Genomic DNA, 21177 nt, shown 5'->3' with positions numbered 1-21177 from the left:
AAGTGAGCAAAGCACCATGACGTTTGTATTTGGGAAGTCACCCTTATCTTTCCCTTCCTGCATTCCTGCGTTCTGAATGGAGATGGGAAGTAGTGCCTGTGGGAGCCGTTCCTGTATCTTTGCCTGTTCTTTTAACTGTGGTCACAGCTTCCTACGAATCAAACACCCCTGGTCGCCTTTCTGACTTTGCTGCGTAAGGTAGTTTCAGGCTCTATCTTCTGGTCATGTGCACTCTGCTAGGCCTTAATTGCTTGGGGCGCAACCACTCCTGTTTCCATGAGTCATCTACTACGGACTGAACACTCTTGTCCCCGTATTTGTGTGATGGTACTAGGGGGTGAAGCCTTTGAAAAGTGATTGCATCCCGAGGTTGAAGGCCTCATGAATGGAATTGAGGACCTTCCAGAAGAGTCTCTGGAGTGCTCCCTTGGACCTTTGACTCTCTGAGAGCACAAGGCTGATAGCTGTAAACCAGAAAGCAAGCCCTCTCAAGTCAAACTCTGACACTATCATGACCTTTGACCTTCCAGTTTCCAAAATTGTAAGAAATAAATTTGTCATTTATAAGGCACCCAGTCCATGGTATCTTTGCTCTACTAGCCCCAAAGACCATTTGAGTCCACATCTGTGCTCTGGTCAGCACTGGCTTGTGGAGAACACTGCTGAGCTTTACGCTGATGTTGGTTCCTCTCAACTAATGCATTCCTCATGGTTTTGGGAAATCACAAGTCCTATGGGTCACTTTGGGAGAATAATTCCCTGTGTGTGAGAGTCTTCTGGACTCACCTACTAGCCAGGACTAACCTCTCCTTTGTAACAAGCCCGTTTCCCTCAGCCTTTGAATCCTTGCCTTTTGCATCTGCCGAGGCAACTCAAGCATTTCTGCTTCACACAGGGTTGGTCATCCCTGTCTCCAGGCTTCAAAAAACCTCTCTGGGATTCTTGCTAGGATTAAAATCTCGTGTCTTGACAAACTGTCCCCAGGTCCATGGATTTCTGATTCTCAGTTTGTTCTTCTGATCCTCTTCATAGAGTATCCTCAAAACCAAGTCCCAGCACTCACTCCTCACCTCACTTCTGGAACATGCCAGCTAATTTTGCAACTCATCCACAGTGTAATAGTTTCCCTCCCTTCTCAGACCTAGGTCTTCCCTAGTTATTGTGCTTGGATTTAACTCTAGTCATTGGCTCATCCGCCCAGATAGGAAGATGGGCAGCCTCCAAAGAGAACACCTCTCCCCGATGAATGGCTCTCAAGAATCTTCCAGTACTGCGGAAGTGCTAGCTTTTAATAGGAAAAGGTTGGCACCTTTGCACCCTCTGCAGAAGTTCCAAGGGAGTTTCAAAGCCTCAGTCCTTGATGGCACCCATGCAGATTACCCCACTCAGTGTTTCAGGCTTTTCCCAAGGGAAGCCATCCTTTTAGCCTAATCCGTGCTAGCTAGGTGTTTAGTTTATCTCTAGAAATCCCATAGTACCACTTTTGCCTCTCACCTACAGCTGCTCTTCAGCTGGGGGAGACTAAGTCCTTTTTGCAAGTTTCCAAAGAGGACTTTTTACTCTGCCACTCACCCTTTAAGCTCTGTTGATGATCCGTAGTTTCTCTTTACCTCTCTCTAGGATAGCAGCACAAATTAGTTACAACTGGCCAGCTCTACTCTTTATAAACAGTATTGTCTCCACAACCTTCAAACGCCTGACTTAACAACAGGATTGCCCCCATTGGGATGTTTTGCTCAGGTGGCCACAATGCATTCATTAGGATTTGGTCCTGTCCAAGTGTGCCAGGTAGGGACTGCCCACCACATACTACAGAAGGTGTGGTGCCCTCCTTGTCAGAAGAGACTCACTGGGCGAAGTTAATTTCTATGAAGCACGTGAGCCCGAGGAAGGTGAGGGGTGAACTACGGTGGTCACTGTGCGGCACCACAGAGATGCTGTTCGCCAAAGCCTGTTAGCACAGACCTTGCTTCTTCAGCTGCTAGGACTGTTGGAAGCTGACAACCCTCAGCCAAGTTTCTCAGACACACCACCCTGTTCACTGATGTCTCTCCAAGTTCATCTCACATCCAGAGAGGGACTGCAAGGGCCTGACCCTTTGCCCTCACTTGTGACAACTGGGGAGAACCATGTGGTCGGCTCTAGAATCACCACGTGTCTCAGCTGAGGCACTTGTCCTCACAATGGGTGCCTCACTGATTTCCCAGTGGGCCGTGTGCTCAGCACGTCCCCGATGGTGTTGATGTAAGAGTGTCTCCAGTGAACTTCTTACATTCCAGGCCAGATCTGAGTGTTTCTCAGAAAAACTCACCCATGACACTGCTTCGTTACACAGTGTTTGGTTTTTTAAATTATTATTTCTTAGCATGGATGTATTTTTTCTTTATAGTTTCTGATGTTTTATGTGATGCTTAGAAGGATACTTCCCATCCCCAAATATAAACATATTCATTTGTATTATCTTGGGAGCTCCTTTAGGGCTTTCTTAAAACCTTTCCAGTTCTTTCATATATCTGTATTGAATGTGAAAAGAGAGGAAGGTACTCAGATTTGTCCACTGTTTTTAAGATACTGTTTATTGTTATATTATTTATACTATAACATAAACAGTATATAATTATTATAGTATTTATGCTTCAGAAATTTTCTGAGGAATACTATTTTTATCCTTTTCCTAATTTCTCGTTTTCAATGCTTAACCTAGTTATTGTCTATATTATCTAGCCTGAACTGCTTACATTATTGGCTGTGTTTGAGACGGTCTCTCTGTGTAGTCTTGGCTGGCCTTGAACTCACTATGTAGCTGCAGCCTCAGTCTCCAGAGTGCTGGAGTTAGGGGCGTGTGCCACCACACCTGGCTCATTAATTTTATTTTTGCACATATGCACCCAATTATGGTTTTAATTTCCTCTCTTTCAAAACTGATTATGTGAATTTTTCAAAATTTATAAACAACATGGATTTTCTGTATTCAAAGCTTTATTATAATGCAATTAAGGAATCTGATCTGTACTGCTCCTGTGTTTCAAAATGCAGCAAGAGTGCGCACAAATGCGCGTGCCTGCTTGCTCAGGGGTCCAGCTGTCCTGCTCTCACCTGCAGCATTTCATGAAAATAAAGCCAAGAAACAGTTTCCTTTGTTCTAACATGGTTACTCGTAATTTTCTGTAGCTTAGAGCATCACAATTTCCTGTGAAATGTGGGTTTCTTACAGGGAACGGGTTAAGCATCATTTTGAGGATTTCACAACACAGATGTCAGCTGTTCCAACAACTTTTTTGTCCCCTGTTTGCTTGCTGTTTTTGCTTGATTTTCTGTGGAGTTAGAAGTGCCACAGGATGCCAGGGCCACACTTCTAGCATACCTTTCGAGGGTAAGTCAACCAAGGTGTCTGAGCTCGCTGCACATCAAGGCAGGGCGTTCCACAACTGACTGGCTGTACTGCAGGAGACAAATCTCTCCTTTCCTTTGTGCTTCAGCCTGGACCCCTTTCCTCTGTTTTGGGATGGGCTGGGTAAGCCCAGTGTTGCCCTGACAAGGTGGGGGGCTTGGCGGTGGACCAAAGAAGCAAGGCTCAGGGAGTGGACACAGGACCAAGTCAGGAAATCTGGAAAGGGGCCACCCACCCAGGCACAGCCTTCCCTGGCTCTGCTGAAAGATCCTTCACGCATGCCTGGTTGGTCACACATGTCTGGAAGGCATATATGGGAGAAGGAAACAGACACAAGTTCAAAACCTGAACTGGGAACAAACTTGAACGCCAAAGTAATGAAGCACACCTTAAATGCTTTGCTGATTGATTTATTTATATATTCCCCTTTTCAGATGATGGTGATAGAAAGCAGATGGATCCCCACCCTACCCACCCACCTTAAAATACAGACACAGATTTCATTTAGCATATACAAGCATTGGGGCTATGATCCAAATTGATCTCACTGGGTGACTAGAGCCAGGAGAAGGTCCATATAGGGGCAGTCTGAGCATCTCAAGCCCAGAAATAGAGCAGGTCAATAGTGAAAAGGGCCTGCCAATCTGGGGTGCTGGTAGAAGCAAAAGAATAAAATTGTGATCAGAGCTGCCTCGCCCTGCCATGTGATCTAAAAGATGACAGTGGGCTCCTGATGGCTTCCAGTGAGGTCTACAGTCCCATAGAAATCTGTGCGTCAGGGGTCCCATCTGCGTAATGGGGATAAGAATCCTGCCCTGACGATGTCACAGGGCTATAATGAGATTTTGAATAGAAAGGATTTGTCTAAAGTGCTTCTCCAGAGGTAAAGTGCTGTACAAATTTAAGGGAAGTCAATTGATTGGGTGTAATTGTGAGTGCCCCAAGGATAAGAATGGACTGGCTCATGGGTCCGGGGGCCAAGGAAGCCGTCAAAGTCCAACTGTGCCCAAAGTGAGCAGCAATTAATGGTGGGTCATGCCCACTGCAGAGCAGAGTTTCTTTCGTTTCTTGGCCCCAGGGAAATACCAAAGCCTAGCACCTGGATAGGGCTGGGAAAGTCACTGGGGAAGTTACTGAAAAAATCACAGGGGTCAAGGGAGAGGAAGAAGGGGCATAAAAGCAGGGGGTAATAAATATCACCACACATCAAAATAGACAGATTCCCACTGGATGCAAGGCATTGAATAGGTGCTGCAGATGGAAGCAGGGAGGGGGCCGGAGGCGTCACAGCAGCAGAGGGGAGGAATGCTGTCCCCGAAAGACCCACTTGCTGGCTCCCCTCCTCCTAAGGAGATAATACCAGTGCCTGTCTATCTGGATGGGGAGGGAGGGTAGGGAGATAGGAAAAATCTTAGGGTAGGATCCTCCTGTACTCATGTCTAGCCCTTTAAGGAGGTTTCAGGGTCAGGTAAATAGCTGGTCTGTGACCTTTGAGGCTGAGGCCTGAGCCTGGCCTGTAGCACCACAAAGGCAGTGTTGGATTTCTGGGAAAAGGCAGTGATTGTCAGCACAGCTGGCCTGAGCTAATCCGCTCCTGGGTGGGAAGGGTTCTCGGGAGCTGATCTTTAAAAGCCTGTGATCTCCATCTCGAAGACTGAGCCTTGGGAATGCCCCTCAAAGAACAAAGAGAGGTGGGTGAAACTCTTTGAAAGGGAGTGCCCAGAAGGCGCTCATGGGGAGAGGGCCACCAAAGACAAACTCTTCGCAGATTTGTATCTGAGGAACAAGGAAGGAAAAACACTAGGTGCTCCTGCTGCTGCAGCTGTCCCCCAACTCCCTTGGCAAGGGGCTTAGGACCTCCCGGGGAACTGGGGAGTCTGCCCCACAGGGCTCCTACTGGCACCTACATGTTAAGGCAAACAAGCCAGTAGACCACATTGAAGAAGAAGAAGGCAACCGGGAAAACAACCCGGGAGTAGTTATCCAGGCGGTACAGGTGGATGCGCAGGCGCCCCTTCTGCCAGGTGCAGGCCTCACATTCAGGGACCATGCAGAAATACTTCCTGAAAGCCTTGAGGCAGCGAGAGAATCTGCCACGGGGCACCTCAGGGGCTTGGCGGCTGGGGAGATACTGGAGCGAGTAACACACACGGTCTTCTCCACTGCTTCCCTCAGTGACAACCTCGCACATGAACACCTCCTCCTGCTGGCGGGCACGGGCACGGGCAAGAGCACAGGAGCGGGCGCCGCTGATAGGAGGCTGCAACAGAAAAGGGAAAAAAGTGAAGAGTGAAAGGCAGGCATCTACAGGCTTAAGGCCTTCTACCAAATCTGTCCCCAGCATGCCAGCAACCCATCGCGTCAAGCTGATTTCCCCTACAACGCCTAACACTCAGGAATCTGGCCACCCATGTGCCATAACTTGCCTGCCCTGGCCACTAAGCCTGCACACCCAAACCTTGCCACCACTCCCAGCCCCATGTAATACATGGCGGAGTTTCGGAGAAGCATGGGCTTTCTTGGAGTTGTAGGTCAGGAAGTTGAGAACAGCAAACTCCAGTAGGGCGCAGAAACAGAAGACGAAGCAGACGGTGATGTAGAAATCCAAGGCAGTGATGTAGGAGACACGCGGGAAGTTCTTCCGAGAAAAGGTGCCCAAAGTTGTCATGGTGAGGACAGAGGTGATTCCTGTGAGAGCAAGCAGTGATATGGGCTCAGCTCCTGCCCCGTGGGCAACAGCGCTGTCAGGACACAGTGACACCTGCTGCGCCCTCTCACCTAAAGAGGTCCTGGCAGGAGCAGAGTCTCTCTCGATCCAAAAGGAAACCCAAGACATCATGGTGGTCACAAAAGAAGGGACATAGTTGTGCAAGGCAACGTAGCCAAACCGCCGACTCACATTAAAGAAAAACGTCATAACCACGAAGTCACCTGGAAAACATAAAAGATCGCATTGTGTGATACGCAGCAGGGCGCACGCAGTAAGAGTCCTGCTGCCCAACTCACAGGTATCCTGCCACAGCCCAAGGACAGTGATGCATTGTTTCAGGGCAGCACATGGGACCAGAAGCAGCCCAGAGGAAAGACAGCACTGGGCTAGCTGAGAGCTACGGCAAGGGCACATTCAGCCCTTCTTTTCTGGTTCACTGTCCCACCCCAAGAGCTCCTTTCAGGATGGCAGGAGAGTCAGGTGAAAGTGAAAAAAAAATAATGACTCCTCTTGCCACTGGCATGCGATGAGCCTGGAGAAAGCACCTGGGCTCTGGCCTTCTTTCTTCGCACCCATTGCTTCACCATGGGAGATACCCCAAGGGAGCATGCTTTTATCTCCCAAACTTCTGGTGGCACCCTGCTTTATGTGAGCTACAGGATCAGCTCTGCACTCTGACTCTAAAGGCCCAATGTGACCCAAATCCAACTCATGTCTTACACACACTCACACGCACATGCACGCATGCTCTTTATTCAAAGCTAATCTCATTGGTTCTAAGATTCTTTGAGATAGCCTGAATATTTACACTAATATACAAACCTTAATTTAAATAGATTTTTTAGAAAAACAGAAAAATTTATCTGCAAGTGAACCTTTCAGCCAACCATCTAAGTGTCAAATCTGCAGAGTACATACCCACAAGAGAGACGTGTCTCTGCATTCTTTTGGGCATGTGGCTCTACTCTTGCTCCCACAGGACCTAAGGACAACTCACATCTCCACTTGTCATCTTGTGTTGTACTCTCTGGCTGCCTGTGCTTTGGTCCATCTGCCCCAAACACTGCATGCTATCCTGTCTCCATGGATCCTTTTGGGCTTTTCTGAGTCAAGAGGACTCAGAGTAGAAGGATGAGTGGACCCAAGGCTTTGATGAACAGGGGAGAAAAATGAACTAGGGCTATGGAGAGCATGACAGAACACTGCTATCTATGTCTAGGATAAAACAGGACCTTACTTTTCACTAGCAACATCACAATGTCTTTGCAAGAGCACTAGTAATCCTGGATCTTTTGTGAAATGTATGTCCATACTCTCATTTCAGTGACCCCCACAGAATTCCTTGGCCTTGAAGTAGCTGGGCTTTGAAAGCCCTTGAAGGCAGTGCTCATTCAAGCCCTGCAGCTTAGCCTCTGCATCCCAGCCTGAAGTAGCCTGAGAACCAGGGGCTGCTCTATGACTCCTGCTGCTGTCTGCAACAGGTGGGGAAAGTGGACAAGAACACTAAGCTGGTCCTGCCAAGGACACTGCTGGCAAGCAGGTCTGGCTGTGCTAGAGCTGACAGAAAGATGTCTACTCACCTGGGAAGCACTGACACTCAGGAAACAACTTCTCAGATTCAAAGTACCAGCTCTGGGGCTAAACTGCCCCCAGTGATGCTGCAGAGAACGCTGGGGTCCTGATTACAATTTAATAGCCTGCTAATTAGCCATAACCACCCTGGCCCTGCAAAACTGCTGAGCTTGTATGTGCTCGTCAAAAGAAGGTTTAGCATTTTATTGGATTTCTCTATTTGAATTTTGTTTATTCTAACCAAAGAAGAAGCTTACCTACTTATCAAAGCTAAAAAATTTCTTTTCAAAAGTCATGAAAAGAATGCTAACACACACATTCTTCTCCCTGAGGAGTGGAGAAGCATAGGTAAAGAAAGAAAGCTATCTGGGGCTGAGGAACTGGAGTAAATAAATAAATAAATAAACAAATACATAAATAAGCTAAACTTGTTTTCTGGTCTCACTCTCACCTGCTTTGCCCAGACCATAGCTGGTCACTGTGCTGTGAGTGGGAGAAAATGAAGAAGTCCAGGACTTGGACTAGAAGGATGAGTGGACCCAAGGCTTTGAAGAACATGGGAAAAAAGTGAGCTAGGGCGATGAAGTGTGTGACAGAACTCTACCTAATTGAGGGTAATACAGTTCCAATGGGTCGAACTGCCAGGGTCCCATTTTCAGAGGAGCACAGTGAGTTTGCTGATGGGCATAGATGTCTACAGAAGGAAGAAAACTCCTTGAAGACAGTCAACAACTGACTGCTGTAAAATTCCACAGAAGCTCCAGAGCCGTAAGGGGAGCATGATTCACTCACTGGGGGTGGAGGTGGACTCCCTGAGACCTCCTGAAACAGAGGTCCTCTGATTCAAGGCCCAAGGTGAGCTGACAAGCAAGCCGTCACTGCATTTTGAACCACTGGGACACAAGCACGTAAGTGTGGTCCAGATAGAGAGCAGTTTGAAAATAACGCTGCAGATCACAGTGACCCGGGAAAACCATGACTCAAGATGGACAAGAGTCCAGCACAAGAGAAAGAAGACCTGGTGCTTACCTAGTGTCACTGATCTGGTGATGCTGCTGGCCGTGAGGCTTTGCAGTCACTAGGGCACCATTTGAAATAGTGTACATTTATCTACTAAACGGAACCACTAGTGACTTAAAAGCCCCGGGCCTTGTCTCCTCTCTTGCCTTTGATGAAGAGTTTGCACCTATCTGGAGAACCTGAGGTGCAGAGAGCTAAGGCAGGCCCAAGGTTAGCTGGTAGAAGAGCCACGATCTTTCTAAAGGCAGCAGCATTGCTTCTCTGGAACCCCCGGGCAGGAGGAAGCATTTGCAAAGCAGCCCTTGCCCCTGCCTAGTATTGTGCAAGCGAAGCTCTAACCAGGTGAGCATGAGCGATCCTTCACCTAGTGACTAACTCAACAAGGGAAGCAAAAGTCACTGTTGTGTCTACCCAGAGAGAGGCAAAGCAATGCGCCTCCCATGACAAATGGTGGGGGGGTGATTGATTCCGTCCACCGTCTGGAAGCGATGAGGGCAGTGCCTCCACTGCCCTGAACTTGGTCAGTACGCGTGAAGAGGCTTTCCAGGGATGCTCTGGGAGCAACTCTGGGAAGGTCCCTTGGCTCCTCATCCAGATCACCTGGAAACACAAGCAAAGAAGCTCACACCTGATTGGGAGCTGAAAGGTAAGAGACCCAGGTTCCTCCCCTCTCCTCCTCCTTGGAGGCAAGATCAGAAAGCCAGCGGTAACTATGGCTATGCTGAGGCCACCAAGAATTCTATGCCACCAATATGGCAATGTGCAGAGCTGCTCCTTTAAGATGATTGCCAGTGTGGCAGCCACTGTAGCTTCTGTAACATCCTTCAGGCCCCAGCTGCCAGTACAGCACCAGCTTCCACCTCCCCTTAGGATGGCCCTTGCTTCCCTCTGACCAGCCTGAGCTGCTGCTGCTGGCAATCTTATGTGAGCTCCATTCTCTCGCATCCAAGTCACTTAATGTTGTAATAAAGACCTTGAAACTGGAGGGTTTGCATGGAAAGCTACTTGCAAAATCTGACAGCAGCAAAATTTTATCTACTTACCTATCCTTTCAAGGGGCTTGGCAAAGCACTTACTTCTTTGCAGATGAGACTGAGACATAGTTGCAAAGTCTCAGTTTCCTCTGCAAACAGTTGTAAGTGCTCAGCATTTATAAGACAGGAGCCTTGTCCTGATGGTGTGATTGCACAGCATCCATACCCATATAGATGGCCATCTCCACGTACCCGTGCCACCACCCCAGGCCTCTACTTAGCCCTGGCTCCCACACCACACTCACCAGCCGGGGTGGTCTTGATTTCACTCTTGTTGCTCACTGCAGTCAAGTCAAACTGCAAGAGCTTCCAGGTGTTCTTCTCATTCATCTCAAGGGAGAAATTATCCTGCCACTTGTAGATCATATCGTTCATCGAATAGGAAACTGGAAAGCAGTAAGGGAAGAAGGGGCAAATGAGACTGGGAAGCCCAGCTGATGGCCCCTCCAGCACGGAGTCAGCCTGAGTAATGCCTTGGAGTCCTGACTTTGGTCTCACCAGCTGTGGGACTCAGTATCTCTTACCTGGTTGTTGAAGTCCACTCACTAAGTGCATTTACTGAGCATTCCTCAGTACGAGTCCCTGGGCTGCAAATACACAAATGAGCAAGGCACAGCAAGCCCTGCCCTCAAGCATCCACATTTTATTGAGCAAGACAATGGCTAGTAAGTAGTATAGCTGTGACTTTTGTAGTTGCTCTGGAAAACCTCTACCCATAGAACAGTGAGGAAGAGTAAGGGAAGATCACTTGGGAACACACCCAAAGAAGACTGCATAGAGCAGGTGACATCCCCCAGTAAGTCTTGAAACTCAAGTAAGCATTCCCATGTGGATGATGCGAAAGGGGTGAGGAGCAGCATTGGAAGGTGAAATGCCTGGTTTATTGCAGAAATGGCAAAATTTCAGAATGGTGAGCTCACAGAGAAAGCGCTGGGTAGGGGGAGGAAGCAGCGGCCAGCACTTCATGAAGTGCCTTGAGGGTCATTTTTAGGAATTCAGAATTGTTCCATGAGAGTTAAGGAAGGACTGCAAATGAAGGAGTGACCTACTCTAGATGACGCTTCAGCCAGGTCACACTGGTTCTTACATGAGCTCAGCAGGTTTGCGAGTTGGCCAGCTATGACAGGCTAGAGCAGCAACCCAAGCACAATAAAATGAATGAAGGCAGGAGTCAAAGCTGTGACCATCAGACTACAGAGAAAGAGAAACAGAGGAAGGGTCAATAGAGAATCAGGAGGGAGCACCAACACGATGTGTTGGCTGATTAGATGCAGCTTGGGAACACAGGGAAGCATCGAATTCTTGGCTTCAGTGAGACAGATGAACACACAGAAGCAACATGTTTGTTTGGGAGGCAGGGGTTGGGAGGAAACAATAAACTCCAAGCAGGATATATTCCATTTCAAGGCGAAGATGCTGCAAAAGTCCAAGGGGAAGATGACAAAGGCCTCAACCAAGGTAATGGCAGCAGAGATGGAGAGAAGCAGACACACTGAGCCATAGCTCGGAAGCGGGCAGCTCACTCGAGGTGGGTGCGAGGAAGAAGGAGGACGGAAGCATGAGGCTCAGGTAGAGCAACACGGGGAAGGCGCTGAGGGTGGGGGCGGGGCGGAAGCTTGGCACGACACTGGCACCATCTTAGAAAAGCGGAAGCAGAAAAATGTAAAAGGCAAAGAGGAGAAAAAGAAGGGACCCAACATATATCTGGGTTCCCCGAAACCTAAGAAGGTACTCACAGCTAGAGAAAGACAGAGGGCAAGAGTGAGAATCCATTGGAAATTTGAACATGTGGAGGGAACATCTCGCATCAATGGTCATCCTGGAAGGGAGAGAGGAGCCTCATTAGGCTGGCTCTGAGCATGCAGGTATCCATCCACTTTTGATCTATGGGCCACCACCAATGAGTAGCAGCAGCAGATTTTAAGACAAAAAGCTCAGTGGAGAGGCAAAAGGAGAAGCACAGTTTGGAAGCAGTTAACAACTTTGGGCTGCAGCATCAGAAAATTACACAGACTATCTTAGATGGGCTTTTGCTTCTTGCCCAGCCCAGTTTCTAGGACCTGCAAAAAGCCTCCCCACTGTACCACCTCCCACCCCACTCCCCCACACACACCACCTTCCCCTGCCAGGAACACCTGGCAATATCTAACCTGCTCTTAGCTTCCAACCGCTGTGTTGCTGCTCCTCCTGGACAATTCCACCACCGTGGACGTGCCTCTACATCCATTGTCCTCCCGGGATGGAATTGTCCAGGCAATGCAGTTGTACTGGTACACTTAGTTGAGGGAGTTCTGCACTGGGAGCCAAGTAACTGGCTTTGCCATAACCTTGGTCTGTGGCTTTAAACAGAAATCTTTGAGGCCTGTCTCTATGTTTTTAAATGAAGAAGGTGAGCTTATGGTCTAAGAAAACCAGAAAGGCCCTCTCTTAGGAACATTGTTCAGGTCTCTGGGCAACGTCTTGGGCTAAATTCCCTAGAGGGAGGGAGACTCCTAGGAGGCAAGACACCAGAGGCTTGGCCTACCTAATTGTGTACAGCACCCTGCCATCCTTGTAGATGCGGACCATCTGGTTGGGCAAGGTGATCTCATGCTCCACGGCCTTCCTAGAATTCTTAAAGAAGGTGTCTGGGATCCACAGCTCGTGCACCATGTCATGGTTCAGAACAAGGCTCTCAAAGGTGTTATTGTAGCGGAGGCGTTCATCATACCAAGTCTGGTAGAACATGAGGTCGATGGTGTATTCCTGGTGAGAAGGACGGAAAACCAAACGCTCTGGGAGCTGAGCCGATGAAGGACATCAGTACACATGCACCGCCTTCTAACTTTCAGTGGGAAAGGCGAGGTGGTGGACTGCACACAACACTAGATGAGGAAGCATGAGTGGGATGAGTTCCTGCCCCCTGCCAGACACTCGTGCAATGTCAGGGCCGGAAGGGACCCAGGCCCAGTGATCCTGGCAGTGAAGTCAGCAAGTCCCCCTTGATTTCCACAGCAAAGGGAACAGGGCCCCTATATTATGGAGCAGTTGGCACCATTCTCACATGGCTCAGGATAGGAAGGCTTGCTTTAAATGGAGCTCCCTATTCTCACTTAGAAACCTTCTTCTCACCCCACCTCAGCAAGCACAGAGTAGGTCTAAAGTCCTGATCCACAAGAGTAGACCTCCAAAAATGAAATTTATGGAATTTAAGATGCTTTTTTCCCCCTACATTTTACAAACCAGGATATATCTTCCAATGGACACTTATTTTGTGGTGCAGGGACCGAACTCAGGACCTTGTGCTTGCCAGGCAGGCGCTTATACCATTGAGCTATCTCCCTAGCCCTGGACACATATTTTTAATGTCTCATTTTTGCCTTGCTATCTTAACAAACTGATTTAAATTTGTATATCTTAAAGCAGAAACAACTTTGAGTTAACAAAAGGCACCTAATAATAAGTCATGCCCTCTTGAGTTTGCTCTTTCCTGCAAGGACCGCAGTGTCAATTGACAGACTATTCATATATGATCTTGCCAAGGTGCAAACAGCCTCATGCTCCCAAGGTCTGCAGACAGCTCACAGAACCTCGTGCAGGGCACTGCTGCTCACTCTGTGCTTTTTACTCTGCAAGAACCACCACATATCTTGAAGCGATTCCACCATTTGAAAAAGAATGCATTGCCCAACAGAAGGGCAAATATGACAGCACATAACATAATGCCATTGATCCCCTCAAAATACTCTTCATTTGAACACACTATTGTTCATGCCACTTTCTGAAACAATTCTGAAAGTCTTTCTTGAGTGTTCAGGCATGCTGCCTTCACGTCTCGAAGTGTTCAAAACATTGACCTCTTATACTATTTTGACTTTGGGAGAGCCAGAAATTGCCTCATGCTGGATCCTGTGCATCAGGAGGATGAGGGCACAATGTAATATTTTTATAAGTGTGCCTTTCTGTTGGATGGTACTTGGTAGCAGTATTTGCCATATCTTTTATTATACCTCATGAAGATATTCACAAAGGAGAATTTGCATAACAGATAGTAGCAAGAATGATAGGGTGTGTTCAAAGTTAGGGTGAGGATTTCGTGGGGATGCACTGCAGTAAATGTGAATGTAAGCACGTGCCATGTATTTTGATCATCCTTTGTAGGTAGAGTCAAGGGTGCTCGTGGTTTCTAGGTGTCTGAAGGCTCAGCATCATAGAACAGTAGGGTAGGTGAGGTCTGGTGATCTTGGAAAGTCCTATTGGCTCTGCTAGTCTAGATTCTCAGACTCCCAGTCAGCACATGCTTAAGGGCAACAAGGGTTTTCATTTTTCCTTATAAATGAACGTTTCACAGCCAAGCTAAGAAGCAATATAAGACCTGGTCACTACAAACAACCTCCTATGTCCACACATGAGAACAGGAAATTGGAACTGTGTGTCAAGGTAAGGAAGACAACAGGAGAGCCAGCTGATACTGAGTGGCACTACAGAAAAGCACATGTGCCCTAGAAATGGTTCTAAAGGAATATGGAAAGGAAAAGAACTATTAGAAACATACATGTTTGCCTTTAATCCTCTGTTAAATGGAAGACTAGAAATAATTTGGGTGTGATCCTCCCAAACCACCCAGTGTGCAGGGCTGATGCTAACAGCCTTCCCCACTTGTGGCCAAGGGCCCCACTGGTAGAACCTTCGGGGTTCACTCAGGTGTGATAGAGGAAAACAGCCTTAAAGATTGACTGTAAAAGTTTTCTATTCCCAGGAGTTCTCAAAGGTAAGTGGTATTCCTAAATAGATGTGGTGCAAGTCCAGGAAGACATATTCCATGTAGAAACAGGTGACGGGGGCTCAATGGCATGTGGGGACTCAGTATGTCCTCATGCTGTGCAGGGCTGTGGTGCTACCCCTGGAAGGCTAATGCCCTCTCGGCCCCACAGAGCCATGGCAAATCAGTGAGCCCAGCTCAAAATCATTTGAAAGATTTATAAGCACATGCATCTTTTACTGTATGCAGCCGAGTTTCTCCCTTCAGCTTTTATTTGGGGAGCACAGATGTTAATTAACCTCAATCCTTCATTCCTCAGAATTATATTAAAAAATGAAGTACTTTGATTCACAAGAGAAATGTCTATCTAATCTCATGTTTTTTAAATAAGGAGAATCATTTTTCTGCCTTGTTTTGCCTTTCAAATAAGTGCCTATAATGTCTAGATGTGTGTGTGTGTGTGTGTGTGTGTGTGTGTGTCTATGAGGGTGTGCGTGAGGGTGTGTGTCAGTGTGTGTGCACATGCATAGCTGTATCTATGATTATCTGCTCTCTAAATATTGTCTATCTCATAAACTGTTAAACATCACAAAAGAAGTTTCTGAAAGAATCTGGAAGCGTGCGCGGCTGGTATTCAAAGGAGAAGACCTGACGGCAGTACAGCTGCAGGCATTCTGAGCAGCGCGTGCCAGAGGAGCACCTCAGCACCACTCTTGAGGGCTTGTCCCCTTCCTTTATTTTAAAGGTAGGGAAACTGAGACCCGAGGGCATAGGGGCTTCCCCAAGTCACACAAACAAGGCAGCACAGTGGCTGTGCCACTTGCAGCCCCGTTACCATGGCTTTGCACTGGAGTAGGCTGAAGGAGCAGACAAGCACTCAAGAGCACGCAGAGCATCTGCGCAGGAAGCCCGTAGCCCACTCTGACTGCCTGCCCCCCCCTGCCTTTACACAGGGCCCTCGGGTTGTTTGCATGTTCCCGAGCAGCTGGAGGCCCCAGCGAGCCGGCAGTCTCCTAGTCCACTGTGAACCCTCAGCAGCCGGTGGGAAGCCTTCTCCTCCATGCCCACACTGTGGTTACGGTCTGTTATGAAGTGTTTCAAATGAGCACTTAACTTCTAGTTAACACAATATCAGTTGTAAATTCTTTACATATCAGCCGAGAACTAATGGTCCACTGTTTTTCCCAGTTTGACAAGGGAATTGGGAATGTAAAGTGCATGTATTTTAGCTCAGCTAAAACTCAACATTTAGTATGTAGGGAGTGGCTTAATTCTATTCTCCTGCAATAATTAGCACAGTCAGAAAGCATGGGCAAGTGCTGATGGTGCAGGGGGTATACATCCTATGTGACCACTGCCCTTTAAGCTCAAACTGAGTGCTTCCAAGTTTAGCCAGGAGCCCGGAGGAACATCTGATGGAAATCAACCTGCCTTGGGCTCAGGCATCCTTTTCTGAGGACAAGGCCTACAAGCTACACAGCTGATTGACTGAAATGGTCTCACTGGGAGGCTGTGGTACTTTGAAAGGAAAAGGGGCCCTTCATGGCAGTCTGAGTTGTTACTTGGCCTACCATGAGGATCCACAGAGACACACGTGCTCTAAGCAGTGATGCTTTCTACACCAGAGTAGCAGAAAAAGCTGCATCCTCTTCCTCATCAAGAGCACCAGGAGAAAGCAGGCCGTGCCAGAACGCAGTCCTTTCACAGCTTTATGAGATGATGTGCGCTACAGACAAGCCATACCAGATCTTCCCTCAGGGTTACTTACCAGTGCAAGGCCCATCTAAAACCCACTTTTACCGAACTACATAGAGTTTGGTGGATACTGGTGGGTACGTGAGAACTGTTTCTACCCTTGCCTAAGGCCAGTCTATAGCTACAATGACACTGGTTATCAAAGCCTGCCTCACTGTCAGGCTCCACAGGTATAGGTGACTTATGGAGCGTCCTTCATAACACATTTGGCTAGTTAACTTATGCTGAATCCTTGGCATGAAGGGGTCCATGGCAGAAAGAGCAAGGTAGACACAAAGCAAATAATTACCATAAACTGAGGTAAGAGCAAAGCAAGCTAGGTATAAAGCAGAAAGACATGAGTGCCCAGAATGCGGTGTGGTACAAGAAGGGTAACATTAATAGCCATGGACAAAAGGTCTTCTGAGCTTGACTCTGAGGGAAAAAGCTTGTGACATTAAGAAAATAGAGCAGCGTCATGTCAAGTAGCAGACTGAGCAGAGCTCGGCTCGGAGGCACAAGGTGGTCTGGCAATGTTCCTATTTTAGTACTGATCAGAGCATGTGGAAGAGCACAGCGCCGTGCAAGGCCAGGACTGCTGGCGGGGGCAGGGGCTGAGCTGCATCCTCAGCACAAGGCTTTGGGGAGGCACAGGGCTTCTCATGTGAAGTGCCAACAAGGGCACCTGTATAAATACCAGGAGGAACTAGGATACAATTGGAGACACAATTGCAGGGCAATACCTGGAAGCCACACTTAAAGCCACATAAATGATCACAGAAAGAACCACTCCACCGTGCTGTTTCAAGCTGCTTTATTTTACTGGACGATGTGGTCATGCCTGCAGAGGTCCTCTTCAGGCAGCAAAGACTTACCTCTCTAGCCTCGCTCCCACAGCAAGAACAATTCCAATCTCCCCCCTTCCAAACCCAACCAAATCCAGCCTCTGAGAATTGTTGCAGAAACACAGATGAGAAAGCACGAGTACGTGGCAGGTCCCACAGCTCAGCCCCCGGGATCAGAAACAGTGGAATCAAAGCTCAGCACTCACCATGTCCAGGATGGAGATAGGGCCCAGGCTATTGACGTAGACCTCAACGCTGACCACGGTGGGCCTCACTGGAAAGGAAGCAAAGAAGCAGGGGGTGAGCATGAGCAGGGGTACCAGGGTGTGGGCAGAAAGGAGGAAAGAGGGGGGCCGGGGAAACGGCTCTATAGAATAAACACTTCCCTGGCAAGTGCAAGGGCCTGAGTTCAATCTCTGGTTCTGAAAAAAGAAGAAGAAGAAGAAAGAAAGAAAGAAAGAAAGAAAGAAAGAAAGAAAGAAAGAAAGAAAGAAAGAAAGAAAGGAGAAAGAGAAAAAAAAAGAAAGGCAGAGGAGCAATCCTTGGTCCTTATGTGCCCTTTCATGGCAAGAGTGGGCACCTGCACTGTGACGGCCTCGACATAAAGCTTGCAGGTCACTCAGGTAGTCCAGCCATTTCTTTTCAGCATTGGGAAGTCTCCAACATTCCTGGCTCTGCTGAGACTAGACTTGCTATGGATTATCCAACAGGCCAGCAGCAGACCTTTCTGTTCCTGGTGTGGACCCTTCACCTACCTTCCGGGAGCCCATTCCCCTACACCTGTGACCACAACCCACCTTCCTCCCTCCTTCTAAAGCGGGGGTCTGTTACTTACCACCAATGCCAGGGCGCAGCTTGGGGTCATGGTTTTTCAGAATCGTGTCCAGGATATTAGTGGCTTCTGCCAATTTGCTGCGTTTGCTTGGGGCCTCCATAGCAGTCGTGACAGCAGTGGTGGCAGCAACCACAGGGGCTGTGGTGGCAGCAGCCACAGGGGCAACAACAGGCTTTATTTCTTCAGAGAGAAGCTTCCTGCCCAGAGGCTGAGGCTGAGGCAGGGGCTGAGGCTGAGGCTGGGGCAGAGGCTGAGGCTGGGGCTGGGGCTGGGGCTGGGGCTGGGGCCGAGGCTGAGGCTGGGGCCGAGGTGGAGGCTGGGGCTGGGGGTCGTAAATGTCGTCATCATGGTGAGCGTCTGCATCTTCCACTGAAGTGTAAAGTCCCACCAGCCTAGAATATACCAACAAAAAGTCAAACGCTGCAGTCCACTGTGGTGGGGCTGCACCTGGCACCTCTGGGGACAGAAGCAAGCAAAAATATTTTCACTGTAGGGCTTAATTAGAATCTGGTAACCGTAAACTATGAAGCAGTACCAGATTAGATTGGTTAACTTCTTTTAAATCTTTCCATTCTTTGGGAATTTTCTATGCTACTCCTCTTTCATCATTCTTTATTCACAAAAAGACAACACCACCAACAAAGACCTGGATTTTCAAAGGCTATTCAATGTAGGCTAAAGTCAGAGGGCATTCTTGTATGAGCCATGGCCCTTGCCCCTCTTGCTGCCTGGGCCTCCCTTGAGCCTCACAGCACCAGCCGGGGGTCAAAGGCAGGCCAAGCCCAGGGATGCTTGCATGCAGGAGCTGGGGCAGCCTCTCTGATAAAGGGCCAGAAGAGGGAAAAATATGCTGTAGCTCTGTGGGGTTTGCAATACTTTTTGCATTGAGGGCACAAGGCGAGGACAGAATGGTAGAGTGGCACTGCAAGACATTTGGAAAATGGATGGCCAACAGGAATTCATTTTAGTGCTGAGGCCGAGCACCAATAACGGCAATGATAATGATATTGATAATGATAATACAGTAATACTAGTGATCCTTTCATAAAAGCCATCTGCTCATATCTGTACTCCCCTCAGACTGGGGCTACGTTTCTGGGAGGCTGCAGTGAGGGATACTGCAGGCTTCTGAGCTGCTTGTCCTATGGCAGCCCTTTGCTCAGCTTTGTTTATGCTGGTGTGGTCATTTTCTGACCCTACTCTTCACCTGTACGCTTATGATTTGAGAATTTCTCTGGGTAGAGGTTCTGCATCAATATGAATCATGTAAAAGTAAAAATTTCAATCTATTACTACACACATCTTATTTGAATCCTGATTTTTCAAAACAAACTATAAAAACACCATTTATGACCCAATAGGAGATCTGAATACTGACTGGATAGTTGAAGCATGAATACATTATTCACAAATATTCGGTGCAATACTATCATTTTCTTCTATCTGTGAAGTCCATCAGAACTTTATATATGCATATGTATTTGAACAAAAATGTAAGTAGAAGCTTTTTTAAAAGCCATCAGCCCAAATCAGTGTGTGGTGTAACAAGGTTTCGGGTACAAGGAGGATGCAGTTGGTTAGGGGCACTTGTGTGTACGTGCGTGTGTGTGTGTGTGTGTGTGTGTGTGTGTGTGTGTGTGCTGGGGGGGGGTCTTCTCATGCTCTCTTTCCTGATCTAGGTGTTGGTTATGTGAGCATGTTTACTTTGTGAAAATCTACTGAGCTGTGATTTCATACAGTATGTTGCACTTCCAAAAGGATTTTTTTTTTACAAAGCCAAGCCATTAGGCAACTTCTTCCCAAAATAAAGAATGAACAGAGCAGGAGACCTAGGCATAACCTACGTGCTACAGACCAAGGGGCTGCCAACCTGGGCAGCAAAATCAGTGTTTCTGCAGCATTTTGGGCTCCTAGAGTTGCTTAACTGGCATATAGATGTGATGTGTCAGGGCCATTTTCTCCTGTCTGAAGTGGCTGATTCCCACAATAGTCTAGGGGGAGAACTGGGCTTGGGAAAAGTAGTTTCTGCTTTGAAAAGCCATCTCCACATGTCCTTTTTCCTGAGGCTTTGTGAGTCTCATGCATTGCAGGCTAATCCCTCAGTCCTTTGAAGAGATAAGGGCTAGCACTCTTGGAGGGAGGGAGGGAGGGAGGCTCGGGGTCAGGGAAGGAAAATGGAGGCCTGTGAGACCGCTCAAAATGGTGGCTGGGAATATGGCTCATAGCGAGGCTTCCAGACACTTCAGAAACCATGAACAAGAACGCCACCTCCAGGTTGGAAACTGCATAGGCAAACAAATATGGCTGAACTGGGGTCCCCAGACCCCTGCTGCCCACCTTATTAGTCTGCCCCAGTGAGTTGGTACCATAGACTCTGAGGACGTCTCGACGCTACAATTAACTTTGCCCAATTAAAACAAACAAACAAACAAACAACCCATCATGGGCTCCTTGAGGTTAAGGAGCACCTGCTGGTGAACACTTTTCCCCAGCCAGCTATTAAGCTCGCTTGTAGAGCTACTAAGAAGGAAGACTTGAAGCACACTCATACAGTGGATTAGAGGAATTTTCCAGGGGGCTTGTCAGTATCCATCACCCTTGTCCAGGGTAAAGCTGAATCTCTATACTCCTCCCCCATGCTGGCTGGAGAAGGAAAGGGAGGGGCATAAGAAAAGGCCCTCGATATATGTGTTTGTTTTCCCCCAAAATCAGCTCTCCTTTTCACTTTGCAGATGTAAAAACTGAGACTCGAGCTGGAAGGACTGTGCCTGGACCACAGTGAGGTTTCCTGGTTCAATTAGGCTCGCTCTGGCCCCACCTCCCTTCCCTGACATCACAGGTTGCCATGCTGACCGTGTATTATTGGCTGCACTGCCCCCCCTTGGTTGGAGGGGCAGGCCCACCTCCATGTTGTTTTCCGCTCTGGTCTCCCTCATCCTCCTCCTTCCTCCCCCAGCCATCTTTGCCCCCACCAGTCACCATCTTAGTTTTCTCAACTAGCCCAAACCCCACCTGGGGAATTAAGAAGGCTGGAAATTCCTAGAAGCATTCTGAAACATTTGCCAAAGACACCCTGAAGCACCAGCAAGCCAGTGAGGACCAAACTGTCCCCTCCACCCAGGAGCTAAATCCACCTGGGGTGGGCGGAGCCATCCCCCATCCATCAAGCAAACAAGCAAGCAAGACACAAGCCCCGAGCCACGGAAACTTCGAGAAATATCCACGCTTAGGAACTTGTGACAGTTAACACTCAACAGGAGACAGTCTCAGAAAAAAAGAAAAAAAAAAAAAAAAA

At 48.1% G+C, this 21177-nt stretch overlaps 1 protein-coding gene across 1 annotated transcript in view; it reads right to left on the bottom strand.

Annotated features, from left to right (window-relative positions):
• Positions 1–3919: 3919 nt before the first annotated feature.
• Positions 3920–21177, bottom strand: part of Gabre (gamma-aminobutyric acid type A receptor epsilon subunit) — an 18197-nt gene continuing 939 nt past the window's right edge. The window contains exons 2-9 of the mRNA XM_012512642.2: positions 17879–18079; positions 17254–17317; positions 12252–12472; positions 11464–11546; positions 9973–10113; positions 6170–6322; positions 5880–6079; positions 3920–5651 (exon numbers count right to left, since the gene is read on the bottom strand). Of these exons, the coding sequence (XP_012368096.1) occupies positions 5295–5651; positions 5880–6079; positions 6170–6322; positions 9973–10113; positions 11464–11546; positions 12252–12472; positions 17254–17317; positions 17879–18079 (1420 nt within the window). The 3' untranslated portion in view covers positions 3920–5294. The remainder of the gene's footprint in view (positions 5652–5879; positions 6080–6169; positions 6323–9972; positions 10114–11463; positions 11547–12251; positions 12473–17253; positions 17318–17878; positions 18080–21177) is intronic.

This window comes from Octodon degus, unplaced genomic scaffold, assembly GCF_000260255.1.
Source record: "Octodon degus isolate 3935 unplaced genomic scaffold, OctDeg1.0 scaffold00249, whole genome shotgun sequence".
Taxonomy (NCBI): domain Eukaryota; kingdom Metazoa; phylum Chordata; class Mammalia; order Rodentia; family Octodontidae; genus Octodon; species Octodon degus.
This window is presented reverse-complemented; position numbering and strand designations above follow the sequence as displayed.